General features: G+C 39.2%; 2 protein-coding genes across 2 annotated transcripts; one reads left to right on the top strand and one right to left on the bottom strand.

The window, feature by feature from the left end:
- Nucleotides 1-3377: 3377 nt before the first annotated feature.
- On the bottom strand, nucleotides 3378-3678 carry TCEAL7 (transcription elongation factor A like 7). The gene is given in 3 exon segments (XM_043460120.1): nucleotides 3378-3517; nucleotides 3520-3606; nucleotides 3609-3678. Coding segments are annotated over 3 exon segments (297 nt in total).
- Nucleotides 3679-21697: 18019 nt separating this feature from the next.
- Nucleotides 21698-23354, top strand: BEX2 (brain expressed X-linked 2). The gene is made up of 3 exons (XM_043460121.1): nucleotides 21698-21850; nucleotides 22309-22387; nucleotides 22725-23354. The coding sequence occupies exon 3, from the start codon at nucleotides 22730-22732 to the stop codon at nucleotides 23114-23116; it is 387 nt and encodes a 128-aa protein (XP_043316056.1). The 5' UTR covers nucleotides 21698-21850; nucleotides 22309-22387; nucleotides 22725-22729; the 3' UTR covers nucleotides 23117-23354.
- The last annotated feature ends 3371 nt before the right edge of the window (nucleotides 23355-26725 follow it).

Raw genomic sequence — 26725 nt, 5'->3', positions numbered from 1 at the left:
AGAAAGATGGTAATGATAACCCTATATGCAAAACAGAAAAAGAGACACAGATGTACAGAACAGACTTTTGGACTCTGTGGGAGAAGGCGAGGGTGGGATGTTTCGAGAGAACAGCATGAATATTATCTATAGTGAAACAGATCACCAGCCCAGGTGGGATGCATGAGACAAGTGCTCGGGCCTGGTGCACTGGGAAGACCCAGAGGAATCGGGTGGAGAGGGAGGTGGGAGGGGGGATCGGGATGGGGAATACATGTAAAACCATGGCTGATTCATATCAATGTATGACAAAACCCACTACAATATTGTAAAGTAATTAGCCTCCAACTAATAAAAATAAATGAAAAACAAACAAACAAACAAAAAATAGTAGGGCAGTAAGTGTAATTTTATAACATTTAGTTAAAATGTATACTAAAATATATAAATTTTTAGGTGGATAGCTGTCAAACTGATGAGTGTTTGTGGAGAAGGGATTGAAATTGGATTAAGGTGTAGTTAAAGCAGTATGTTAAGATTAACAAGGCTATCTCACTGACTTAGTCAAGATGTTAAGATGTGGCTGCTCAGTCATGTCTGACTCTGTGACAGCATGGACTATTGCTCACCAGGCTCGTCTGTCCATGGGATTAGGCAAGAATACTGGAGTAGGTTGCCATTTTCTCCTCCAGGGGATCTTCCTGACTCACTGACTTTAAAATGGTTTATTATTACTTCATGTCAGTTCATGAGAGTTATTGGCTCTCCAGCTTGGCTCTCCTCCATTGATCGTTTGGGTATCTAACCTGCATTCATCTCACAGTTTTATGTGTTCCAGATAGCATACATTGTTTCCAAGGGTACTGAAAGGAGTGTGGAGAGGCCACCCTGCATTGTTTATAAGCCTTAGATTTATCTTATATTACATTTGATGGCCCCAGCATATGTGCAAGGAAATCTGGAAAAAGTAAAAGAACACAATTTTTTTTTTTTTCATTTTGGCCTTGCTACTCACCTTGCTGGGTCTTAGTTCCCTTACCAGGGACTGAACCCCAATTCCTCACAGGAAAAATGCAGAGTCCTAACCACTGGACCACCAGAGAATTCCCAGAACATGTACTTTCTGATCAGGCAGTTTTACTTTCCAGAATCTATTCTACAGAAATAAAAGCACCAGTAGTTTGAATATATGTACAAGCATGCTCATGGCAGGTAGCAATTCTTTTAGTGGGCAAAATATAGAAATAGCTTGAATGCTAATTAACAGGACAATAGTTTGAATAACACAAATTATATTCACACTATAGAAAATAGATTAATTGCATTTGTATTCACTGACCTTTGGAACATCCTATAAGACTTCTAAGCTGAAATAAGGGGACACAAAGTAAATGCATAACTCAAAGTCATATGAAGACATAAACAACAATGGTAGAGATAGCTATATAGCTAAATACAAAAGCAAATAGTTTTGCATATTTGGTTTATAACTTCTCTTTTTCTTCTATATGACTTAAAAGACTAATGCACAAAACAATAACTGTAAAGTTAATGTTCATACATAACCATAGACTCTATTTCAGGTGAGCTGTACAGGAGTCTTCCTATAATCAGAGAGCCTACTAGTTTATAATTCATAATTAAGAGCTCCTGAAAGTCATAATGTAACATTATAATATTTAGCTAAAATACAAAACAGAAATATATAAATTTTTAGATGCATATCCATAAAACTGACAAGTGTTTAATTGTGGGAAGGAAATTGAAATTGAATGTGTGGTTAAAGCAACTTATATTAAGGTGAACTAGGTAATTCATTACTTGTGACAATAGCAACATAAAGATATATAATGTCTTTACTCAGCAATATTCACTGTAAGAATCTCATTCTTGGCTGATTCATGTCAATGAATGGCAAAACCACTACAATATTGTAAAGTAATTAGCCTCCAATTAAAATAAAAAAAAAAAAAGGAATCTCATTCTTTTTAACTACCATGTACTTTTCTTGGTATGTAGCTAGACAACAATTTATTTGACCTTTTCCTTTTGATGAGTTAGCTATTTCTAATATCTTGGCTTTTACAATGTCACAATAAACATCCATCCAAGCATTCTGTGTATATATCATCTATGTCAGATATATATCATGTATCTCTAATATAACACAAAGCAGTGGAATTTTATATAATATGGTATATACATATTTTTACAGATTTGTTTATTTTTTCCTTTCCATTTGCAAAAGCTATTGGGGCATTAGAGATATTTTCCTGTTATCTGTCATGCTATTGCAAATATTCTTCTTCCAGGCTATTTCTTGTTTTTAGATATTTATATTTTTTCCTTAACAACCTCTGGATTTACTTTCATGCTTAAGAAGATAATCACAACACAAGACTATATAAGTTTTTCTTAATTTTCATTGCAATATTTTATTTGTATTTTTCACATTTTCATCTTTAAATCTACCTGGGATGTATTTTTGTGTATGTGGCTAGTAGGAATCTATATTCATTTTCTTCTGATTGGATAGTCCAGGTAGTTGATTCTTAGGTTAAAAAAGCTCCCTGAAAATGTATGAAATCTTTAAATAAAAATGCTCATAGCTAAAAATTTGCTCACTGCTCTGATTCTTTCTTTCTTTCTTTTTTTTTTATTATTTCTTTAGGACAAAGTCTAAGCAGTAGAATTTGTGAGACATGGAGCATGCAAAGTATAGAGCTTTTGGTACTTACTGTGAATGGAAGCAAAAAATATGGATATAGCAATTTACTCTCTCAGTGAGTATGAAAATGCCTACATATTCAATAAATCTGAGTATTGTAAGTAAACATTTGTCTATTTAATAGAGATAGCAACTTGTTTTTATTTTATTCATTTTCATTTGTCTTCAAAGGTGATTGACAATTTCTTTTATCATGTCTGTTTATTTTAGTTTTTTGTGACACAAGTAATCCACACATACACACACACATATATATAATTCATTTTTGGAAAATGAGAAGATGCAGATAGGTAAAAAAATAAAATACAGATAACACAGCAATTCACTGCTAACCTTTTGTTATATAATAATTCAGACTTTTTTGGTATTATGACATATATAAATGTACATATAAGATATACATAGATAGGTATATCTATATATCATTTTTGCAATATTATTTTCACTTTACAATATACAATGAGCACCTTCCCATGCAAACAAATGAAACAACTCTGTTAAATGAGTGAGATCAGGTCAAAAGATGAAATGTTGGTAACAAGAGTCACACGTAAAACACTGAAGGATTGGAATAAAATAGAAGCAAATATTTCGCAAGAAAACGCAGACAAAAGGAACCAATGCTGCAATATTAGTAGCAGAAAATAGTTGAATTCAGGGGAGAAATGCATTAAATGGGATATGGATGGTCCTGAGAATGCCTACGGTTAGAAAGCAGAGCCCTAAATTTCTTTCTCAGACCCCTTATCTCTTCCAAATGCCTTTCCATCTCATCTCCCTCTCTTGTCATTTCTTCATCCTTAAAATGCTAAAGTCTATGTCCTCTTTAAATTCCTCGAGAGACTGAAGCAGCCTTTGCCTAAAATTTCCTTCTGTTTGCTGGCGTTGGAACTCTCCATCGAGCGCTCTTCCTGTCTCTTTGGCACATTGCACTTGGGCTTTCCTTCATTTTCTTTGCAGGATTTTTGCATGATGTAGTGATTTCCTGCTTAAGTCCAGGGAGAAAATGTAAGTAAGATTGCTTCACTTCTTTTGATTCAACCTTGTCAGTTTCTCTTTGAAGCTGGTTACGTGCCTGATAGCCTACCCCTGCTACACTGGTCCAGCCCTCCTGAAATTCGAGATGCTGCCCCTTCCTCTCCCACCCCTTCTCCGCCTCCTTTCTCCTCCTTCAGCAACCCACCATCAAGCAGACAAGGCTAATGGCCTCTGATGGGCGGGAGAAGGGGAGCAGACAGGGAGGTGAGCTGTGAGGCCGCAAATTTAACCCAGCTCTCGACCTTTCCAACTCCCACCCTCAGAGACCACTGTCTGAGTGCCTCTCTCATACTGACCAGAGACGGTTTGGGATAGTTTCCTTCTCTTTTTCTTGCCTTGAGAGATCTGTGAACACAGACCCTCAGACCTGCTGGCAGAAAGGAAGGAGTGGGGAGTTGGTTCTCTGTGAATCAACCAGCCCCAGAGACAACACATTATTATCTTGAATCCAGGATCCTCATCACTGTTGTTGCCCCCAATCTCCTACCTCCTGTTTCCCCTCCTGTTCCTATCCTTTCCTACTGGATCTCTGTGCCACCCCCACCTTGCATCCCTCACCCTCAGGCTGAGTCCTACCAGGGCCACTGTCCCCTCACTCCCCACTTCACTGCATCCCTCACTAGCAGTCAATGAGACGAACTGTTTTCACATTATCTCTAAATTTCTCTGTCTCCACCTCAGGATTCCAGCCTTTCTCCACACACCAGCCCACGCCTCATTTCCTTCAACAGAGTTGGGTAAAGAAAAGAAGAAAACAGGGAAATCTTACCAGTGTGAGGGAAGCTGATTATTTCTAAACTACCACTAAACTTCTGGGTGTCTCTCAAGAGACTTCTATCTACTCCAGCCCCGCCCTCCTTCAAAAATACAATTATCTCCACGGGGGGTTGGGGAAAGCAGTCCTAGACCTTCTCCAGTACTAGATTCAGCCACTACCACCCCAAGAGTTCCAGTGGTTCACTCACACCAACCTGCTGGGATTTAAAGATTTTATGTCCTCTTTCTCTTGGTCACTAGCAGGAATGCCTGCAGGGCAGTAAGTAGCTGGTAACCAGAGGAGAAAGAAGCCCAGAAATATAGGGACTTCATGCCAGCTCCTGATCACGTGAGGATTATGTCATCCTCCAACTCTGGTCCCCATTTCCCCTCCCACCAGCTGTGCTGGAGCAGTAGAGCAGCTTACCAACACCCCCCACTCCCACCAGGCCCTGTCATTCATTTTTGTCACTGCTAATTCCAGAGGTCAAAAGGGGCCCCTTCTCCCTGTAGTTGTAATTTGCCTCTCTCTGATTACCATAGTCATATTAACAATTGTTACTTTTTAAATGGTTGTATTGGAGAGAGAAGATTATTCATCTTCTTCTAAACTACAAGAACAGAAAGGTAGCAGTCTTCCTTTCACCCGCCCTCTCCTCAGTCACTAACAGCCACCATTTTCCTTTCACTTCAATTCTTGCAACCAAATTAGAGGGGATGGGGTAAATTAAGGAAGGAAGTAATGAGTGGGATCGTGGTTTGTAGTTTTGTTCTGATAATTTCCTAAATTTCCTATTCTTCCCCCAATAAACATATTATATTCCTTTAATAATCAGAAATACAGTAACAATACATGCATTTAAGAAAAAAGATTCACGATAAGGGATAAAAAGACCCAGCCATCTGTTTCTGTTGCTGAGTCGTAAGAAATGTAGAATCTCCAAGCAGACACATTTTTGGAAGCTTAAAATGTACAGGACAACTAGAGGCTACACTTTTGAGGCACTCCTGAGTATGTGGAAGCCTTTTCATTAGGCGAGCTCCTGATTCCATAATGCTACACACCTCGCCCTTAGATTTTCAGATCTCAAAAGTCAGTCATAAAATTTTACTACTTTGATCTCAGTATCATGCCTTCTCTCTCCCAGTTTGTACCATGCCCTTTTATCTCCCTTAATACTGTGTTTAAAAGATCCCACCTTTCCTCAGAACTCTTATTTAGAATCCAATAGATTTTCATTTCTCCCATACATCTCTATCTTATTTATGTTTCTTTGGACCTTACTCTGGAGAAAGAAATGGCAACCCACTCCAGTATTTTTGCCTGGAAAATCCCATGGACAGAAGAGCCTGAAGGGCTATAGTCCATGGGACACAAAACAGTCGGACATGACTTAATGACTAAACAACAACAACAACAAAGACCTTACTCAGTCACATTGGGGAATTAGAAGCACTAACAGAAACTGGCCCCATTTAGTCAATTATCACACAAAAGTTTTTGTTGCTAAGACTTTTGGTACTAATCAGTGAATCTGTTGTTGATTGGTTAGCTTGAAATATATGCAACAGAAAGAGGGATTTTTTTAATGTTATTTACTTATTTATTTATTTTTGGCCATGCTGTGCAGCTTGTAGGATTTTAGTTCCCTGACCAGGGATTGAACCTGGGTCCTCCCAGGCAGTGAGAGCATGGAGTCCTAACCACTGGAACACCAGGGAATTCCTAGAGATGTGTTCTTAATATTTGTTTTTAGGAAAACAGTGGCTCATCATAAATGCAAAGTTGCCACCAACCATTTTGAGGTAAATAGTTCCAAAAACTATTTAAGAGGAGAAAGAAAAGAGATCTTTAAAAGAGTGGGGCATTGTTGTCACAGTTATTAAGGAATGGTTAGTTGTGATCTGTTGGTGGGGTGGAGAAGTCCTGAAGCCTCTGTAAACAGCGTTTTCATGCAGATCATTGAATTTGTGGGGTTCTTTTTTCCAGTTTGAAAGCAGTCTCTCTTTGTTAACTGACCAGATTACAAAAATGAAAGCAAATACCATAGTTCAGGGCTTCCCAGGTGGTGCTAGTGGTGAAGAACCCACCTGCTAATGCAGGTGATTTAAGAAGCACAGATTTGATCCCTGGGTCAGGAAGATCCCCTGGAGGAGGGCATGGAAACCCACTCCAGTATTCTTGCCTGGAGAATCCCATGGACAGAGGAACCTGGCAGGCTTTGATCCATAGGGTTGCATAGAGTCAGACACGACTGAAGTGACTTAGCACACACAGCACCATAGTTCGTCCTTCTAATAAGCCTGTTTTTCTGGTATTCTCTATCATTAGTATCTCTACCTTCTATAAAATGCATTTGTGGCAAGTCACTTCAGTTGTGTCTGACTCTTTGTGACCCAATGGCCTGTAGCCCCACCAGGGTCCTCTGTCTATGGGATTCTCCAGGCAAGAATAGTGGAGTGGATTGCCATTTCCTTCTCCAGGGGATCTTTCTGACTCAGAGGTCAAACCCATGTCTCTTATGTCCCCTGCATTGGCAGGTGGGTTCTTTACCAGTAGCACCACCTGGGAAGCCCACAGTAAATAGTGCACATAGAATTTTAACTAAGGTATTCAGACTCCAGGCTTCCCAGGTGGAGCTAGTGGTTGAGAACTTGCCTGCCAATGCAGGATGCATAAGAGACATGGGTTCAATCCCTGGGTCAGGAAGATCCTCTGGAGAATGGCACAGCAGCCCCCTCCAGTGTTCTTGCCTGGAGAATCCCATGGACAGAGGAGCTGGCAGGCTATAGTCCATAGGGTCACAAAGAGTCAGACATGACTGAAGCAAATTAGTATGCATGCACATTCAAACTCCAGGGGTGGCACGTGATGAAAGTCAATTCTATCCCTTTTTCATGGATGAAAGGAAGAGCATAGTTCTATCCTCTTTTAAACTGAGTGGAGGTGGAGGCTCTAAGAGAATTACATGCAGAGAAAGATCTGCAAGAAGAAGGTACAGAACTGGTGTACAGTTCTTAGTTGTTCTTGTTGCTTAGTCACTAAGTTGTGTCTGACTCTGTGAGCCCATAGACTGCAGCATGCCAGACTACCAAGTCCTCCACTACCTCTTGGAGTTTGCTCAAATTCATGTCTGTTGAGTTGGTGATATCATCTAACTATCTCATCCTCTGCCACCTCCTCCTTTTGCTTTCAATCTTTCCCAGCATCAGGGTCTTTTCCAATGAGTCAGTTTTTCACATCACATGGCCAAAGTATTAGAGCTTCAGCTTCAACATAATTCCTTCCAGTGAGTGTTCAGAATCAATTTGCTTTAGAACTGACTAGTTTGATCTCCTTGCAGTCCAAGGGACTCTCAAGAGTCTTCTCCAGCACCACAGTTCAAAAGCATCAACACTTTGGTGCTCAGCTTTCTTTATGGTCCAACTCTCACACCCATACATGACTACTGGAAAAAAAAAACATAACTTGTTACTACTTATTCTGTTGATCTAAAAGGGATAGCAGGGTAAAGACAGAGACATAATGTACACTCACCTTTGTTATGGCAAGGATGGGTGAATATTTCTGTGTGTTAGGTAGACACCAAGCTGACTTGCTGGTTCCTTTTTCAATATGGCTTCACACAGGGTGAGGGGACTCTGTAAGTAAATTGTCCAGAATTGTGCAAAATATGCTAAAATAAGGGCTTCCTAGGTGGTGCTAGTGGTAAAGAACCCACCTGCTGATGCAAGAGATGTACGAGACACAGGTTCGATCCCTGGGTGGGGAAGACCCCCTGGAGGAGGGCATGGCAACCCACTCCAGTAATCTTGCCTGGAGAATCCCATGGACAAAGGACCCTGGCATAGCTACAGTCCACTCTTCGTGTCGCAAAGAGTCAGACACAACTGAAGCAACTTAACATGCACACACGCATGCTAAAATAAAACAAATGACAGAAATGATAGACAAACTGGAATCAGGCATATCCTCTGCCTTGAAGAACTAGATAATGAACAAATACATCAAATAACTACAATGTTTTCAGACTGTATACAATTGGCCGCACAAGGGTGTGGTTCCTGAGAAAAGAGAAGCAATCAAGGTAAGCCCTATGATTGCTTTGGATTTTGACTAAAGGCATCCTATGGATGGTGGGTGGCATAAAGAAGAGGAGTGTTTGCTTTCCTGAGTTGACAAGAAAGATATTGGAGGTAGAGGTGGCTGAAGTTAGTGAGGAAGAATACCAAAGATGAGGGATTAGTACACAAAGACATTCTCCAAAAGTCTTTAAAAAGCTTCCCTCGAGTCCATTGCTATATATTAAGCTGCACATACATAAAGTGAAACTTCACGAAACTGGGCAAAGAATGACAAGTGAGTTACAAACCAGACATAAAAGGCCACATATTGTATGATCATATTTATATTAAATATCCATAATATGCAAATCAATAGAGACATAAAGCAAATGAATGTTTTCCAGGGGCTAAGGGAAGAATGGAGATCAGAGTGCTTAAGAGGGCTGGGATTTCCTTTTGGGATGAAGAAAATATTCTGGAGCTAGATGGTGTTGATAACTGTACACTTATAAGTGTACTAAAATACATTGAATTCTACAGTTAAAAATGTTTAAAGGTGTGCCCAGTGGTTAGAAGTGGAGTAGAGAGACGCTGAACTCCCCTCCTCCCACAGGCACAACCAAATCACAACTATTTACAGAGCAACTATCTATGACAAGAACCTGAAGACTAACAGAAAAGATTTTCCACGACTAAAGATATAAAGCAGAGAAGGCAATGGTGACCCACTCCAGTACTCTCGCCTGGAAAATCCCATGGACAAAGGAGCCTGGTAGGCTGCAGTCCATGGGGTCTCGAAGAGTTGGACACGACTGAGCGACTTCACTTTCACTTTTCACTTTCATGCATTGGAGAAGGAAATGGCAACCCACTCCAGTGTTCTTGCATGGAGAATCCCAGGGACGGAGGAGCCTGGTAGGCTGCCGTCTATGGGGTCGCATAGAGTCGGACATGACTGAAGTGACTTAGCCACAGCAGCAGCAAAGATATAAAGCAGGAACCACAGTGAGACAGGTAGGAGGGGTGGAAACATGTACACATATATAGTAAAGACCCACATCCCTGGGTAGGTAACTCACAAATGAAAAGATAATCACAATTGCAAAGGGTCTCCCCAGGGAGTAAAGAGTCCAAGCTCCATATCAGATTCTGTAATCCAGAGTTGCTGCACTATGAAGGCAAGTCCCTAGAAAATCTTTGAAAGCCAGTGGAACTTGTGTGCAGGAGAACTAGAGGGCTGTAAGAAACAGAAACTCTGTTCTTAAAGGGTGCACACAAAATCTAATGTGCTCCAAGTCATAGTGCAGAGGCAATAATTTGAAAGGTGCTTGGTTTGGACTCACTTGCTGATCTTAGAGAGCCTCCCAGAGAAGCAGGAGGAAACTGAGACTCCCTCTGGGTCATAGATGCTGGTGGTAGCCATTTTGGGGAGCTCCTTCTACCACAAGGACACTGATATTGGCAAGTGCCATTTTGGAGTCCTCTTTCTAGCCTATAGAAATAGGAGCTTACCTACCCACCAGCAAGTTGGCATCAGTTTCAGGACCTCCAGCTCCATAGCCTGCTGCCCCAAGACCCAGCCCCACCACCAAGCAGATTGGCAATCATGATAGAAGGCAGAGCCTGGCAACCAACTGGGCTAGGGAACCCCATCTACCACTGTGCCCACAGTAGTCCTCTCCACCACAATAGAAGAGCCCATGTAGCCCGCACAGTGGGCATCTCTGGAGCATATAGCTCTGGTGACCAAAAGGGAGTATGGTATTGGGCCAAATAGGACATCTCCTACATAAGACTAATTTTCCAAGATGAGGCAATATAACCAACCGCCCAATATATAGAAATGAAAACAGAGAATTAGGCCAAATGAGGAGTTAAAGGAATATATTTCAAATGAAGAAACAAGACAAAACCCCAAGAGAAGAAATGAACAAAATGGAGATAATCGATCTACCCAATAAAGAGTTCAAGGTAATGATCATAAAGAGGATCACTGAATTCAAGAGAATGGATGAGCACAGTAAGAATTTCAAAAAAGAGTTTAAAAATACAAAGAATCAAACAGAACTGAACACTGCAATAACTGAAATAAAAAATAGAGTAGAAGGAATCAACAGAAGGTTAGACTATGCACAAGAATGGATCAGACAGCAGTGGAAATCACATAAGCTGAATGGAAAAAAGGAAAATTTTTTTTTAGAAAATGAGGATAGTTTGAGGACAAAAATCAAGCATAATAATATCTTTATATAAATACATAAAGCAAATATTAACAAGCACAAAGGGAAAATTGACAGTAACACAATAATATTGGGGGATTTTAACACCCTAATTATATCATGGCACAGATCATTCAGACAGAAAATCTATGAGGAAACACTGGCCTTAAATGTCACATTAGACCATGTGAATTTGATGGATATATGTAGACATTCCATCCAAAAGCAATGAAATACACATTCTTTTCAAATGCACATGAAACATTCTCCAAGATAGATCACAGGCTAGGCCAAAAAACAAGTCAATAAATTTTAAAAGATTGAAAACATATCTAACATCTTTTCTGACCACAACTATATAAAGGTAGAAATCAAGCACAAGAAAAAAAAACTGCAAAAACCACAAATACATCAAGGCTAAACAACATGCTACCAAACAGTCAAATAAGTAAGTTAAAAAATAGCTGGAGACAAGTGAAAATGGAAATACAATGATTTCGAACCGAATGGGACACTGCAAAAGTCAATCTAAGAGGGTAGTTTATAGCAGTACAAGCTTACCTCAGAAAACAAACAAACAAACAAACAAACCCTCAAGGAAACACTCTAACCTTACATGTAAAGCAACTAGAAAAAGAAAAACAAAGCCCAAAGTTACTAGAAAGAAAGAAATAAAACAGATCAGAGTAGAAATAAATGAAATAGAGACTAAAAAACCCAAGAAAAGATCAATAAAACTAACAGCTGGGACTTTGAAAAGACAAACAAAATTAATAAGTCTATAGCCAGATGTATCAAGAAAGAAGGCCTAAATAAAATAAAAAAAAAGAAAGAGAAGTTACAACCAATGCTGTAGAAATAAATACAAAGGATTATAAGAGATTGCTGTGAATAATTTCATGCCAATAAAATGTACAGCCTAGAAGAAATAGATAAATTCTTAGAACTATCCAATCTCCGAAGGTTGAATCAGGAAGAGATAGAAAATATGAAGGGATCAATTACCAGTAATGAAACAATCAGTAAAAAAAACAAAACCAAAAACCCCAACAAACTAAAGTGCAGGGCCAGATGACTTCATAGGTCAAGTCTAACAAATATTTAAAGGAGAGTTAAAACCTATCTTTCTCAAACTATTTGAAAAAATTAGAGGAAAGAGTACTTCTGGACTCAGTCTATGAGTCCAGCATCACCCTGATACAAAAATTAGACAGAAACCATAAAAAAGTATATTACAGACCAATATCACTGACAAACATAAATGGAAAAATCCTCAACAAAATATTAGCAAACTGAATTCAATAATACTTAAAAGGTTCATGCACCATGATCAAGTGAGATTTATCCCAGGGATGAAAGGATGGTTCACTGTCTGTAAATCAATCAAGATGATACTCCACATTAAAAATTGAAGAATAAAAATCATATATGGCAACCCACTGCAGTATTCTTGCCTGAAAAATTCTATGGACAGAGGAGCCTGGGGGGTTATAGGGTTATAGGGTTGCAAAGAGTCAGACATGACCGAACAACTACACACATCAATAGATGCAGAAAAAGCTTTTGACAAAATTCAATATGCATTTATAATAAAAAAATCTCAACAAAGTAGGCATATAGGGAACATTCTTTAACATAATAAGGACTACATATGGCTAACTTTGCAGCCAACATCATTTTCAATGGTGAAAAGCTGAAAGCATTTCCTCTAAGATCAAGAACAAGACAAGGATGCCCACTCTCACCACTTTTATTTGATATAGTGTTGGAAGCCCCAGCTACAGCTATTAGACAATAAAGGAATTAACATTGGAAAGGAAGAAATAAAGCTGTCACTCTTTGCAGGTGACTTGATACTATACGTAGAAAATACTAAAGATGCCATGAAAAATCATTAGAACTATAAATAAAATCAATAAACTTGCAGGGTGCAAAATAAATATACAGAAAACTGTTGTATTTCTATATACTAACAATGAACTATCAGAAAGAAATTGAAAAAATGTGTTTACAATTGCATCAAAAAGAATAAAATGCCTAGGACTATATCTAACCAAACAGGTTAAAGACATGTACTTGGAAAATGACAAGATGTTGATGAAAGAAATTTAAGATGACACAAATGAAAAGATATCCCATGTTCATGTATTAGAAGAATTAATATTGTTAAAATTACCATACTTCCCAAGGCAATCTACAGAGTCGATGCAATCCCTATCAAAATCCCATAAATCACAGCAAGATCCTCTATGACCCACATCCCAGAATATTGGAAATAAAAGCAAAAGTAAACAAGTGGGACCTATTAAACTTAAAAGCTTTTTTATAGAAAATTGTAAAACACTGATGAAAGAAATCAAAGAGGACACAAACAGATGGAGAAATATACTGTGTTCATGGATTGGAAGAATCAATATTGTCAAAATGACTTTACTACCCAAAGCAATCTATAGATTCAATGCAATCCCTATCAAGCTACCAACGGTATTTTTCACAGAACTAGAACAAATAATTTCACAAGTTGTATGGAAATACAAAAAACCTCGAATAGCCAAAGTAATCTTGAGAAAGAAGAATGGAACTAGAGGAATCAACCTGCCTGACTTCAGACTCTACTACAAAGCCACAGTCATCAAGACAGTGTGCTACTGGCACAAAGACAGAAATATAGATCAATGGAACAGAATAGAAAGCCCAGAGATAAATCCACAAACCTATGGACACCTTATCTTCGACAAAGGAGGCAAGGATATACAATGGAAAAAAGACCACCTCTTTAACAAGTGGTGCTGGGAAAACTGGTCAACCACTTGTAAAAGAATGAAACTAGAACACTTTCTAACACCATACACAAAAACTCAAAATGGATTAAAGATCTAAATGTAAGACCAGAGACTATAAAACTCCTAGAGGAGAACATAGGCAAAACACTCTCTGACATAAATCACAGCAGGATCCTCTATGACCCACCTCCCAGAATATTGGAAATAAAAGCAAAAATAAACAAATGGGGCCTAATGAAACTTAAAAGCTTTTGCATAACAAAGGAAACTATAAGCAAGGTGAAAAGAGAGCCCTCAGATTGGGAGAAAATAATAGCAAACAAAGCAACAGACAAAGGATTAATCTCAAAAATATACAAGCAACTCCTGCAGCTCAATTCCAGAAAAATAAATGACCCAATTCAAAAATGGGCCAAAGAACTAAACAGACATTTCTCCAAAGAAGACATACAGATGGCTAACAAACACATGAAAAGATGCTCAACATCACTCATTATCAGAGAAATGCAAATCAAAACCACAATGAGGTACCATTACACGCCAGTCAGGATGGCTGCTATCCAAAAGTCCCACTTTTGGGCATACATACCGAGGAAACCAGATCTGAAAGAGACACATGCACCCCAATGTTCATCACAGCACTGTTTATAATAGCCAGGACATGGAAGCAACCTAGATGTCCATCAGCAGACGAATGGGTAAGGAAGCTGTGGTACATATACACCATGGAATATTACTCAGCCATTAAAAAGAATTCATTTTAATCAGTTCTAATGAGATGGATGAAACTGGAGCCCATTATACAGAGTGAAATAAGCTAGAAATATAAAGACCAATACAGTATACTAACACATATATATGGAATTTAGAAAGGTGGTAACAATAACCCTATATGCAGGACAGAAAAAGAGACACAGATGTACAGAACAGACTTTTAGACTCTGTGGGAGAAGGCGAGGGTGGGATGTTCTGAGAGAATAGCATTGAAACAAGTATACTATCAAGGGTGAAACAGATCACCAGCCCAGGTTGGGTGCATGAGACAAGTGCTCGGGGTTAGTACACTGGGAAGACCCAGAGGGATCGGGTGGAGAGGGAGGTGGGAGGGGGGATCAGGATGGGGAATACATGTAAATCCACGGCTGCTTCATGTCAATGTATGGCAAAAACCACTACAATATTGTAAAGTAATTAGCCTCCAACTAATAAAAATGAATTGAAAAAAAATAGTCCACATTAAAAAAAAACACTTTAAAAAAATTAAAAGGGAATTGTTTGCCTACTATTTTGTCTTTCCTCCTTCCTGTGTCCTAGAACTCAGATGAAGAATAAAGGCAAAAAAAAAAAAAAAAAGACAAAAAATAAATAAATAAAATAAAAAATAAAAAGATTTTGAAGGGGAAAAAAAAGAAGCAATCATGTGAAAAAAAAAAAAAAAAAGAATAAAGACAACGCTCTTAGAGATAGCAGAGCAACAGGATAGAAGGCACCTGACTTCATATAGCAGACAGATTCACCTGCCCAAAAGTTCCTTTCTATCTCTAGACTATTTTGTATGAGAGAAATACACTTCCCTCTTATTTGAACCATTGTATTTTGGGGGTCTCTATTACAGTGGTTTATCTTGTATCTTAAACTTGTGAAGAGGGTGATAGATTTTCTGTGTGGAAAGGAAGAATTTTTCCATATCACTTTTTTCTGAAGCATGAAAAAATGTGGCTAAAATGAATTAATAATATATGTTGTGCTTGTTTCCTAGTTTGTTATTTGCTATGTTTATTTCTGGTGGTTTTATGTATAGAAATTGCTTGTTTTAATATTGACTATATAAGAATATTCAGAAATAAGGATTCATTATATTTTATTCATTACAGTTAATGTTTATATGTATATGCATATAGACTAATATTACAATCCCATTGAATATGTTATTTTTAATCTACTTTTCTATTATTTAAAGTGTAAATCATGAAAAGCATTCTTTATCATCAAATATACTTTTACAGTGTATTTTTATTGTTTACTAGAACTCAGTTATGTAGATAGGCAATGACTTGTTTAAGCCTAATAATCTACATTTGTATATTTTGTTTTTTCAACGAAAAAGAACATCTTTATGTGCAACTCTTTCTACACATGTTTATTTTTTTCTGTAGAATAGAATGTAAAAAATTAAGTGACTGTATCAGACAATATGGACATTTCTTATAATAATTACTGTCAAATAGTTCTCCAGGAAGAATTACCAAATCATAGATAAACTATAAGTTCCTATTGTATAGCACAGGGAGCTACATTCAATACATTGTGATAAACCAAAATGGAAAAGTATGTGAAAAAGAATGTATATGTAAATATATATATATGTATGTATAATGGAATAACTTTACTATACAGTAGAAATTAATACAACACTGTAAATCAACTTTACATCAATAAAATAAATTTTTAAAAAGAATGTACAAAGTTACATATCCACCAATAGTATGCAAATTTTTTTTAACAGTTTACTATGAGAAGAATGATGTAGGTTTGTTTGGCATTTAAGGAATTTCTTAATAGAGTAAAAAATACATATGTAAAATGTCCAAATTATAAATATGTAGCTCAGTAAAATTTTACAAACTAGAACCATTTAACAAACATTAAAACAAAACAAAAAAGCCAGAACATTAACAACACTGTAGAAATTCCATTCCCGTCATTACCCAAAAGTGCCCAGCATCATAGATAGCAATGCCTGTGTCAAAATCCATACAAACTCACATACATTCCTCTTTTTCACTCTGGCTTTATTTCAATATTTCAATATTATGTTTGTGAGATCCATACATATTATGTGTAGTTGTAATTTGCACATTTTTTATTGCTGAATAATATTCCACACAGTTAAGCAATACATTTTCCTAATGAAGAACATTTGGATACTTGCTAATTTTGGCAATTTAAAAAGTGCTATTATGGGCTTCTTTGGTAGCTCAGACAGTAAAGAATCTGTCTGCAATGCAGGAGACCTGGGTTCGATCCCTGGGTCAGGAAGGTCCCCTGGAGAAGGGAATGGCAACCCACTCCAGTATTCTTGCCTGGAAAAATCCCACAGACAGAGGAGCCTGGTGGACTACAGTCCATGGGTTCGCAAAGAGTCGAACATGACTAAGCAACTAACACAGATTATGAACATGTGTGTAAATGTTGTTTGGTAAAACAATGCGCACTTTTTATTATGGGTATATCTAGAATGAGAGTACTGGGTCTTAGAGTATACATATGCTTACCTTTATATATTTTTCAAACAGTTTTCCAAAGTGTTAATACCAGCTCTAATTGTACTTGTAAAACACTTGTACACTTGCTTTTTTGTCTTTATTAGCTTAGACATTCTGAGTGGCATTTAGCAGTATCACATTTTGGTTTTAATTTGCATTTCTCTGCACACTAATGAAATTGAGCACATTTTCACAAATGTATTAGACATTTGGATATTCTGATTTTTGAGCTGTTATTTTAAGGTGTTCACTCATTTTTCTATTGGATTGGATTTTTCTTATTCATTTGTAAAAGTTATTTATACTCTATAGATACAAATCACTTCTCAGATATATGTTACAAAAACATTTTCCTAGTTTGGGGCTTGCTTCTTTATTCTTTTGATGATATCTTTTGACGAATAGAAGTTTCTGATATTAAAAAATACAATTTGTAATATTTTTGAATCCTTGTTATTAGTCTTTTTTGTGTCCTTTTCAAGAACACTGCCTACTCCAAAGTCACAAAGACGACTTCCTGTGTGCTTTGCGTTAGAACAGTATTTCTACCTTTCTCATTTAGATCTGCAATCCATTGTGAGTTTATTTTTGTGTATTACTTAAGGTAGAGTTAACAAACATTTTTCACACATGGATATTCAACTGATCTGCTATGACTTAAAAAAAATCCTTATCTACTTCACTGTCATCTTTGCCATAAATCAAGGATAGTATGTGTAGGTAAGTTTCACATGTGTGCGTGTGTGCATGAATGAATATATATATGTTAATATTTGAGACAATATCATACTATTTCTTCACTATAGCATTGTATTAAGCTTGATATCTTGTATGGAAATCTTGGAGTGCTCTTCTTCAAAGTTGTCTTGGTTATATTTGGTTCTTTATTTACATTTTCATATACAAAGCTGGGATTCTGCTTGTCAACAGAAAAATAATCTGCTGAGATTTTATATGGATTGCATTGAATTTATGGATCAATTTTGCAATAATTGACAACTTTAAAATATTGTCTTCCAATCCATATTTCTACACTTATTTAGGTCTTCTTTAATGTTTTTCAAAATTATATTATAATTTTCAGTGTAGAGGTCTTGCAAGTATTTAATTAGGCTTTTCCTATTTGACTTTTAGTCACCTTTATTCAGTATAATTTACATACAATAAGATACATAGGCATTTTAATTATACAGTTCAATGATTTCAACAAACATTGCCAGTGGAGTCACTACCCCATCAAGATAGAGAACATTTCCCTCAGCTGAGAAAGCTCTGTTATGCCCCTTTTACAGTCAGAAAAATCACAAGTTTCAAGTCAGGCAAACATTGTTTTAATTAAATTTACATCAATATAATTTAGTTTTGCCTGTTCTCAGTTCAGTTCAGTCACTCAGTCATGTCCGACTCTTTGTGACCCTATGGGCTGCAGCACGCCAGGCTTCCCTGTCCATCACCAACTCCTGGAACATGCACAAGATCATGTCCGTTGAGTTGGTGATGCCATCCAACCATCTCATCCTCTGTCGTCCCCTTCTCCTCCTGCCTTCAATCTTTCCCAGCATCAGGGTATTTTCCAAGGACTCATTTCTTCGCATCAGGTGGCCAAAGTATTGGAGCTTCAGCTTCAGCATCAGTCCTTCCAATGAATATTCAGGACTGATTTCCTTTAGGTTGGACTGGTTAGATCTTGTAGTCCAAGGGACTATCCAAGAGTCTTCGGTCCAATAGCACAGTTCATAAGCATCAATTCTTCGGCACTGAGCTTTCTTTGTTGTCCAACTCTCACATCCATAACATGACTACTGGAAAAACCATAGCTTTGACTAGACTGACCTTTGTTGGTAAAGTAATGTCTCTGCTCTTTAATATGCTGTCTAGGTTGGTCATAGCTTTTCTTCCAAGGAGCAAGCGTCTTTTAATTTCATGGCTGCAATCACTATCTGCAGTGATCTTGGAGCCCAAGAAAATAAAGTCTGTCACTGTTTTCATTGTTTCCCCATCTATTTGCCATGAAGTGATGGGACCAGATGCCATGATCTTCATTTCCTGAATGTTGAGTTTTAAGCCTGATTTTTCACTCTCCTCTTTCACTTTCATCAAGAAGCTCTTAGTTTTTCTTTGCTTGATGTCAGAAGGGTGGTGTCATCTGCATATCTAAGGTTATTGATATTTCTCCAGGCAATCTTGATTCCAGCTTATGCTTCATCCAGCCCAGCATTTTGCATGATGTACTCTGCATATATGTTAAATAAGCAGGGTGACAATATACAGTCTTGACGTACTCCTTTCCCAATTTGGAACCAGTCTGTTGTTCCATGTCCGGTTCTAATTGTTGCTTCTCGACCTGTATACACATTGCCTTTTCTAGAACTTTATATAAATGGAATCATGCAGAATGCACTATTTTGTATCTAGTAACTCTCCCTACATATGATATTTTTTCAGATGCATCTCTGTCATTGCTTGTACCAGTACTTTGTCCCTTTCTATGGCTTCAAAGTATTCTAATGCATGAATGCATCACAATTTTTTTATTCATTTCTTGATGGACTTTTGGATTGTATCCATTTAGGGGCTATAATTAATGGAATTGCTATGAGCATTCCTGTGCAAGTTTTTCTGAGGAAATATATTTTAAATTCTGTTTGGGAAAATTCCTAAGAGTGGAATTTCCAGGACATATGGTTAAGTATAAGTCTAACTTTTCAAGAAACTGTTAAAATCTGTCAAGGTGATTGAACTTCTTATCAGCAGTGAATGAGAATCCCAGTTGTCCGTATCCTCAAAAATGCTTAAGATTGTCAGACTTAAATTTTAGCTACTCTGATGAGTATGTGGTGATATTTTATTCTGTATTTTTTTTACATTTTCTTGATGATTGAGGTTGAGCATCATTCTATGAGCTCATTGGTAATTGATATACGTACTTTTGTGAGATTTTTGTTCATTCTGATCATCTTTGTCTTTTTTTAAATTTTCATATATTATTTATTTTGATCATTTTTATTCTGATCATCTTTGTCTTTTTTAAAATTTTCATATATTATTTATTTTGATCATTTTTAATTGCATTGCTACCTTCTTCTTTTTAAATTTGAGCCCTTTATACATCTTCTGGATATAAACCTTTTGCTGGTTACACATATTATAAATATTTTCTCCCAGCTTCCCATTTCATCTTTTAACCATATCTTTCAAAAAGTAGTTTTTAATTTTGGTAAGTCCAGTGTCTGTATACTCCACTATCTGTACAATTACATTGTAAGTCTAGAACTTAGATAACACAATTTTCCAGATTTGTGTTTTTCTTTTCAAAATTATTTTGCCTGTTCTAGGCCCTTTGTGTTTCCATATAAATTTGGGGGGAGGGTAAGTTTGTCAATTTTGGAGAATGAAATGGCAACCCATTCAAGCATTCTTGCCTGGGAAATATCGTGGACAGAGGTGCCTGGTGGGTTATAGTCCACGGGGTCACAAAGAGTCGGACATGACTTAGCAATTAAACAAAAACAAAGTTTATCAATTTATATGAAGTTGCCTGCTGCAAGTATGATTTTGACAGCACTAAATTCATGGTGCTTTAGTTGCTAAGTCTGTCCGACTCTTGCCACCCCATGGACTGTAGCCCACCAGGCTCCTCTCTCCATGGGATTCTCCAGGTAAGACTACTGGAGTAGGTTGCCATTTCCTTCTCCAAGGGATCTTCCCCATCCAGGAATGGAAGCCAGGTCTCCCACATTGCAGGCAGATTCTTTACCACCTGAGCTACAAGGGAGGCATTGAATTTATAGATCAATTTAAAGAGAATTAATATCTTAACAGTACTGAATTTCTTGATCAAGGACCATGGTTTATCTTCACATTCATTTTGATTTTAGCTTTTTTCGGTGGTGTTTTGTAGTTTTCAGTGTATGAGTTTTCTTCATGTTTTCTTAAATTTATCCCAATTCCAATTGTTCATTGCTAGCATACAGGATCACAACTGAGTTTCTGTATAACTACAAGTGTGCTAAATTAAATTCTTAGTTCTACAGTAGGTTTATTGTAGATGCCTCAGGAATTTATCAACATATGATCATGCGGTTTGCAAACAGACATACTTACTGCCTTTTGAATCAGAAATTTGTGACGGAGTTTCTGCTGTTCTTTTAGCTCTGAAAAACAAACAAGGCTCTGCTGTGCTACACACTTATTGGCTCATTTCATGGAAGGGCCCCATGAATCTAGGGGACCCTCAGAAGAGGAACCATCAGCTGCCCTGTCCTTTTCTAAGTTCTAAAAATGTAGCTGCCTGTAGAGTCTATATTTATATAACGACTTAGCAGAAGAAACAGGTGGTTGGTTTCTTTTCACCAAACTTTAACCCCTTTTCAAATAAAAACCACGATGTATTTCCTTTTTAAAAAGTACATTGACTCTTGTTTAAAATAAAGGGAAGGGAACAAAACACAGAGATATTAAGAATTTTTCAAAATCCAGACTCCTAGGCTCTTTTCCAGACCTAATTCTTCTATCCGTTTTAGTGGAGGAAAAGAGACTGGAAGCAAAGACAGCAGGTGGAAGGAGTGTCCTGGGAACAAGAGGGAAAACTCAAGTCTTCAGCAGAGAAGTGGGCCTGGCCATCGGCCCCCTGGGAAGGTACTGCCCTTCCGAGGCCAGAAGAGAAAGACCCAGGAACAAAAGAAGAAAGGAGAGCTCTGACGCCGGCTCCTGGACAAGTGTCACGGGGCTGGGTGGTGGGCGGCGGGGTGGGTGGGTAAGAGTAGGTGCAAGGGGAGGTGTCCCTGCTGGCTCCGGCTCTGAGAGACCCCCGCTCGGGGCAGGAGGGGTGGGGTGAGGGCGTGGCCTTCCGCGGTGACGAATGCCCCACGTGACCGGGCAGGGCCGTCTTGCACGCCCAGCTCTTGCGTCAGAGCCGACTGTACCCCCGCTCGCTTCTTGGTACCTGCTCCGCCTGGCCCTGAGGGGAGTGCGGGCCGGGGCGGCCCCCAAGAGTGGCAGGCACGAGGGGAGCAGGTAAGGGACCCGGAGTGGGGTCCGCAAAGGTGGCGTGGGCGAGCGGACGCGGCCTGTGGACCCTTTCTCAGGGGGCCTGTTGCCCCGGAGTGGAGACTGCAGCTCCCACCCCCCTCCCGCCGCCACCCCGCGGCCCAGCATTTGGCCGCCGAAAGCGGCAGGCCTTTCCGGGAGCTGAGATTGGGGACGGGCCGGGAGACCTTGGGGCAATAGCCCCTTGCGAACACCTGCCTCTCGCACCGTAGCAAGCTTTCCCCACAGCCCTGCCCCACCCCCGATCTTCTCGGGGGTAGAAAAAAATGGTGGTCGGTGCCGGGTGTTGGGGCTGGGAAGGGGGAGGCTGAGCGTGGGAGCGGGGCACACTGGGTGGGGGTAGCTGGGGGTAGGGGATCCGGGGCCGGGAGGGAGCCGAGCGCCCGGCTGCAGCAGCTTCCTGCCCCCACCCCGACCCTCTGCAGGTCTGCGAGTCGGAAGTGTTTCGGCGGCACACTTGCAGCAAGAATCGGGAGGAGCAGGAGACAGCAAGGATAGGCCCAGGTCGGTGCGAGGGACAGTTGGGCGGTGGGGGGAACGCGGGGGAAAACCCTAAGACTCCAAATGCTCCCTGCAACCCCGTCCTCCATTTTGATGCCTGCAGAGACCTGGGCCTGGATCGGCAGGGAAAATGGTGGGTTTGGGGCGCGGGACGGGGGGAGTGCTCGGACTGGGGGCCCCCTAGAGGGCGTAGGAGGCCTCTCAGGTGGGAAAAGGAAAATTTGAAAAGCCTTTGACCACCAGGACTGGGAATATTGAGAGGTGCGTAGTAGGGCCTCTGTCCTCGGTGCTGATCATTCCACCCAGAAAATAGTCCCTTGTTGCATCTTTTGTCTCCTAGGAGCAATGGCGTCCAAAGAGGAACAAGCAGTAAAAAATCGCAACATGGAAGATGCCAACCAGGAGAATGAAAAAAAAGATGAAAAGGATCAAGATGCTAATAAAAGAGAACCTATGGCCCTCCTTTTGGGTGCTAGTGAATATTCTGTACCTAGAGGAATTCGTAGGCGGTTCCGTGTTAGGCAGCCCATAATACATTATAGATGGGACGTGACTCAGAGGCTTGGAGAGCCACAGGCGAGGATGAGAGAAGATAATATGGAAAGGATTGGGGAGGAGGTGAGGCAGCTGATGGAAAAGCTGAGGGAAAAGCAGTTGAGTCATAGTCTGCGGGCAGTTAGCACTGACCCCCCTTACCATGAGCATCATGATGAGTTTTGCCTTATGCCTTGAATCCTGATGTTTTCCGTGAAGTTAGGAGACACTTACTTCCTAAACTTACATGTTCTTGACTTACCTTTGTTGTAAACGTTTTGGTGTTAAACTTGTTTCTTGCGTGTTTCCTATTACCAGCTTCTAATTGTTGTGTTTTTGACCCAGTCTCTTAAGTTTCTGTCAGCAGGAAAGTTTTAACTGTTGCATGGAGAAATGTTCATTATATATTGTGAATTAATAAAAGTTTAAAAAAGCATTTTTTCCCGTAAAATCGTATATGTTTTGTATACGAACACACCATCTAAGAATATATAAAGTAAAAGTATCTATTATCTATTTATGGTAGAACTATGAATAATTTTAATTTTCTTATCTTTATTTTCTCCCTCTTTGTTTGTCTGCATTGGAAAATTCCCAAATGATGCTGACTGGAGTACTAGATCTTACCTTTTCAGTATCACATTCACAGATAATTTCTTGTGTTTTTCACAGAAATGGAAAGCCATGTTCATTGCCTATCATATTTATCAATTTAGAACTGTCAGAGGGCATCCTCATTTTAAAGATTTGAGGTCCTGGTGACTCACAGGTTACACCCTCCATGTACTAATTTTTTTTTTCTTTTTGGCCATGTTTTGCAGCTTGTGGGATCTTAGTTCCCTGACCATAGATTGAACTGGGGCTGCAGCAGTGAAAGTGCCAAGTCCTAACCACTGGACTGCCAGGGAACTCCCTCCATTTTCTCAGTTTTCAAAACATTAAGGAAAAGTATTAAGGAAAGAGCTTGTTGACCACCTGATGAAAGTAATGTGAGCACTTCTAAGTACTTATGACAAAATCTTGTTTTTAGGTTACCTCAATCTCTTATTTAGAAGTATAAACCTAATAATGATGAGACATACCTCTTTAAAAATCATAATGTTTCTCAGCAAGATGAATATAATAATCACCTCCCAAACCTTTTGTGTGCACTTGATGAGGCAATAAGTCTGTAAGCTTTCTTTAAGCTCTTAACTGCCGCTGGGAGATGCATGACCCAACCCTTTAGATACTACCTTCAGTTATTTGAGGGAAGTTCCCAAAGCCGAGTTATCCCTATACTCACAAACAAGTTCAATAGGCTAATGGAAGTAGGTACTTCCATTCCTCTGCTGTTGTGCCCCATTTCCACCTTCTTCCCAGGTTGTTGATGTACAAGGGGTCCTTAAGGTGAGAAAGTCCTACTATGTCTCTGGAATTCCAAATGAATTGAATCCTCACTCTGTTCCATAAACTGTGCATAAATCCCTTCTCTCTGTTATGCTTCCTGGAAAGACCCTGTCTTTCCCAAGTGCCTTCCCAAGAAATCTCCCTGTTTATGATACTATGCAAGATGTGTGAAGGAACAGCTCACTTAATTTGAGAAAGTCCCTCCTCACATCACCCTAGTGAAACCTATGAAAGTAAAAAATTATCCTATATTGAGTCCGCGGGGTCGCAAGGAATTGGACATGACTAAGTGATTGAACAACAATATTGAGTTAGACTCCAGGAGATCATGTCAGTGAATTCAGGAGATAACCAAATGTGGAGATCTTTATGAGAAGATTGATTGGAGGACTATTGGGTTAGTGTCCCCAAAGAAGATGAAACTGCCATGCAGTGTGCTAAGTAGGTGAAATACATATGTATGAAGAGAGTCTTCTGTGGAAATAAACTTAGAAGTTAGGATTCTAGAATGCTTGGCAAACCATAGCCCATGAGCCAAATCTAGCCTCCCGCTTATTTTTTTTGGCCAATGAGCTAAGAATAAATTTTACATTTTTTAGTGGTTGAAAAATATTTTGTGACATGTAAAAATTATGAAATTCAAATGTTGATATCCATAAAGCTTTATTGGAATACAGACATATTTATTAATTTATATATTATCTATGGTTGGTTTTGGCTTACAGTGGCAGAAAGGAGTAGCTGTGAAGAGATGGTATGGCCCATCTCTTTGTAAAGCCTGCATACTTATTTGGCCCTAATAGAGAAAGTTTGGTTGGTTGTTGCCGGAGCTTCTTAACATGGAGCCTAACCACTCACATACTACACCATTAGATACCCTTTCATATCCAAACACTCTGTTAAGAGCCAAGGGAAGGTGGTTTACAGCATTCTGTCCAGAGACTAGAATCCTAAACTCATCCTTCTCTGAGGCTGACAGGGCACCTTGGATCTACCTATAGACAAAGAGATGTACACCTGTACACCTATACCCCCCACTCTAGAATATAGCATCGCAATAGAACTTACAAATCCAAAGGGGAAAGTGGCTAGGCAGGTGAAAATGGCATGTAACACAGCAAACCCCAGACATCATGAATTGGATGCCTAATCAATTTCAAAGCCCTTCCTCCTCTAGGTGCTTGAGACACAAGGTATATTCATATGAGACAGAAATTTATAAAGAGAAAGGCTAAAGTTGAAAAGACAGGAAAACAAATGAACAGAGAGGTTTATGCCCATCAGACTTCTCACTCTTTTTCTTCTTTTTTTTAAACTGTATATTTTTGGCCACACCATGCCACATTCAGGGTCTTAGTTTCCCCAACCAGGAATTGAACCCACACCCCCTGCAGTGGAAGCACGGAGTATGAACCACTGAACTGTCAGGGAAGTCTTTTAGACTTATCAGTCTTGACTGCCAATGTTTGCAGCAACTTCTATGGAAAACAGAAGCATTGTCTTGGCCTAAGGATATTCAGCATTTCCTTCATGAAGAGAAATTGGAAGCTCATGTGTGAGTGAATTTATAGTATATATTTGATAGAAGGTTAGACATGCATATACCCCCAAAACTGTACGTCTCTTTGTATACAGGTAGATCCAAGGTGCTCTCTCAGCCTCAGAGAAGGATGAGTTTAGGATTCTAGTCTCTTGACAGAATGCTTTCTGTTAACCACCTTCTCTTAGCTCTTAACAGAGTGTTTGGATCTGAAAGGGCATCTAATGGTGTAGTATGTGAGTGGTCAGGCTCCATGTAAGATGCTCAGGCAACAAACAACCAGCAGAAAGTGACCAAAAGACAATAAGGAAACTGGGCATGGAGTTCCCTTGAAGGAAACAGCCATATCTAACACCTGGTTGTATTTGCCTATTGACATCATTTCTATGTGGCAAGCTTCCTTTTCTCCCTCAGTGGCCATTCTTCACAAAGTTCAGTTCAGTCGCTCAGTCATGTCCAACCCTTTGCGACCCCATGAATCACAGCACGTCAGGCCTCCCTGTACATCACCAACTCCCGGAGTTTACTCAAACTCATGCCCATCGAGTCAGTGATGCCATCCAGCCATCTCATCCTCTGTCAGCCCCTTCTCCTCCTGCCCCCAATCCCTCCCAGTATCAGGGTCTTTTCCAATGAGTCAACTCTTCGCATGAGGTGGCCAAAGTATTGAAGTTTCAGCTTCAGCATCAGTCCTTCCAATGAACACCCAGGACTTATCTCCTTCAGGATGGACTGGTTGGATCTCCTTGCTGTCCAAGGGACTCTCAAGAGTCTTCTCCAACACCACAGTTCAAAAGCATCAATTTTTCGGTGCTCAGCTTTCTTTATAGTCCAACTCTCACATCCATACATGACCACTGGAAAAACCATAACCTTGA

The sequence above is a fragment of the Cervus canadensis genome, chromosome X (assembly GCF_019320065.1).
Source record: "Cervus canadensis isolate Bull #8, Minnesota chromosome X, ASM1932006v1, whole genome shotgun sequence".
Lineage (NCBI taxonomy): Eukaryota > Metazoa > Chordata > Mammalia > Artiodactyla > Cervidae > Cervus > Cervus canadensis.
This window is presented reverse-complemented; position numbering and strand designations above follow the sequence as displayed.

Coding starts and splice junctions, on each gene's coding strand:
- BEX2 (XM_043460121.1), top strand. CDS start 22,730: ATGGCGTCCAAAGAGGAACAAGCAGTAAAAAATCGCAACATGGAAGAT.